The sequence below is a fragment of the Gymnoscopelus microlampas genome (genome assembly GCF_963454915.1).
Source record: "Gymnoscopelus microlampas genome assembly, chromosome: 20".
NCBI lineage: Eukaryota > Metazoa > Chordata > Actinopteri > Myctophiformes > Myctophidae > Gymnoscopelus > Gymnoscopelus microlampas.
The window spans coordinates 48,269,601-48,272,100 of record NC_139957.1 but is presented as its reverse complement, the minus strand read 5'-3'; the positions used below and the strand labels follow the sequence as shown (position 1 = coordinate 48,272,100).

General features: G+C 38.7%; 1 protein-coding gene across 5 annotated transcripts in view; it reads left to right on the top strand.

Moving 5' to 3' along the window:
- Positions 1 to 2,500, top strand: part of ccdc88c (coiled-coil domain containing 88C) — a 112,906-nt gene that overhangs the window by 67,747 nt on the left and 42,659 nt on the right. For all 5 annotated transcript variants that reach the window (XM_084045621.1, XM_084045620.1, XM_084045618.1 and 2 more), the window contains exon 25: positions 1 to 141. This exon is cut by the window's left edge and continues 5 nt beyond it. In XM_084045621.1, coding sequence (XP_083901747.1) covers positions 1 to 141 — 141 coding nt within the window. The remainder of the gene's footprint in view (positions 142 to 2,500) is intronic.

The following is a 2,500-nucleotide window of genomic DNA, read 5'->3' as shown; positions in this document are numbered from 1 at the left end:
GAGCAGGTTGAAGGGGAACCTGGAGGAGGAGAATCATCATCTACTGAGTCAGATCAGTTTGTTGAGTCAGCAGAACCACAGCCTGTTGGAGAGGAGCATGGAGAGTAAAGAGTTAAACCACCAGGAACAGAAAATATACATGTAAATATAATATATACATTAAATATGTAAATATAATATATACATGTAAATATATGTAAATATAATATATACATTTAAATATGTAAATATAATATATACATGTAAATATATGTAAATATAATATATACATTTAAATATGTAAATATAATATATACATGTAAATATATGTAAATATGTAAATATAATATATACATGTAAATATATGCAAATATAAAACCTCACTCTGCTAGAGAGGAGCATGGAGAGTAAAGAGTTAAACCACCAGGAACAGAAAATATACATATAAATAAATATATATATATATATATATATATATATATATATATATATATATATATATATATATATATATATATATAACTGCCCACAAAAATGTAGGAAACTTAGCTTTGGTCTATTATACTGTGGAACAGCGCCATATGTGGTATCTGTAACCCACAGACTTCACTATGTTCTGGTAAAGGTTCATATGTGGTATCTGTAACCCACAGACTTCACTATGTTCTGGTAAAGGTTCATATGTGGTATCTGTAACCCACAGACTTCACTATGTTCTGCTAAAGGTTCATATGTGGTATCTGTAACCCACAGACTTCACTATGTTCTGCTAAAGGTTCATATGTGGTATCTGTAACCCACAGACTTCACTATGTTCTGCTAAAGGTTCATATGTGGTATCTGTAACCCACAGACTTCACTATGTTCTGGTAAAGGTTCATATGTGGTATCTGTAACCCACAGACTTCACTATGTTCTGCTAAAGGTTCATATGTGGTATCTGTAACCCACAGACTTCACTATGTTCTGCTAAAGGTTCATATGTGGTATCTGTAACCCACAGACTTCACTATGTTCTGCTAAAGGTTCATATGTGGTATCTGTAACCCACAGACTTCACTATGTTCTGCTAAAGGTTCATATGTGGTATCTGTAACCCACAGACTTCACTATGTTCTGCTAAAGGTTCATATGTGGTATCTGTAACCCACAGACTTCACTATGTTCTGCTAAAGGTTCATATGTGGTATCTGTAACCCACAGACTTCACTATGTTCTGGTAAAGGTTCATATGTGGTATCTGTAACCCACAGACTTCACTATGTTCTGGTAAAGGTTCTATTGCTTTTGTAGTTGCCAACAACGCCATATTGTAGTCAGTTTGATGTTCCAGAGGTGTGTATTAATGGTTGGATAATGAATTGAGGCATCACTCCAGGCAGTGAGGTTTCTTGCTTAGTTCCCATTTATTGCATAACACAAACAGAGTACAAGCAGCTTTCTATGAAGACCCTGAGGTCCCCACCGTCGGCCCTTCGGCCCCTGAATAGCACACACCCACTAGCTTACATTTGAGTCAGTCTTTATAGTACATTTAGAACAATATGAGGGACATGTGTGGCTTGGTCAGCCTTTAAATGTTAATGTCTCTATCTGGAGAGGTGATTGCATCAGTCTTTGATCAACTTGCTAATCTACAATTTGGGTGGGCCAGCCTTCAAAGGTGGGACCCCACCTCCCCTGGCCCACTATACATTTGCAACTGTATAGTGCCAGGAAGGGAAGGGTGTCAGCATTGATGACAAATGCATAGACGCTCTGTCTCCCAGGTAAAACAAAAGGCAATGCTAATTGTACCCCCCACAGCCACCTCTCTGTCTGAATCCACTCTTCTGTCTGCACAGTCCAAAGTAGACCTGTAATCCTAGCAATTCTAACAGATGGCTTAAAATGTGTATGTTATGTTATGAAATATAATAATAATAATAATAATAATAATACATTTTATTTGTAATGCGCTTTTCATTCACAAGGAATCTCAAAGTGCCACAGGTAAAACATCATCAGTCATATAAAGTTAAAAAGCACGGTTTAAAAACAGATATGACTAAACAACAATTCAACATGAAAATGCCCTCTGAAACAAAAACGTTTTCAGGCCTATTTTAAAAGAGTCCAGGGTCTGTGGTGCTCTCAGGTCAATAGGAAGGCTGTTCCATAGGCGCGGCGCTGCCGAGCAGAAGGCCCGGTCACCCATAGTACGTAGATTTGTACTAGGGACATCGAGGAGGAATCTGCTGGTAGATCTGAGGGTGCGGGTGGAATTTTGTGGGGGCCTAATTAATTTTTGTAGGTAGGGAGGGGCATGTCCGTTTATGCAGTTGTGGGTGATCAGCAGGACCTTGTAGTCGATCCTAGCTGACACGGGGAGCCAGTGCAGTGAAAATAGGACCGGTGTTATGTGGTCATGCTTACGCACTCTCATTAGGACCCTGGCAGCGCTGTTTTGGATGTATTGCAGCTTTTGAATACTTTTGCCAGGAATCCCAATGAAGAGTGCGTTGCAGTAGTCCAGTCTAGA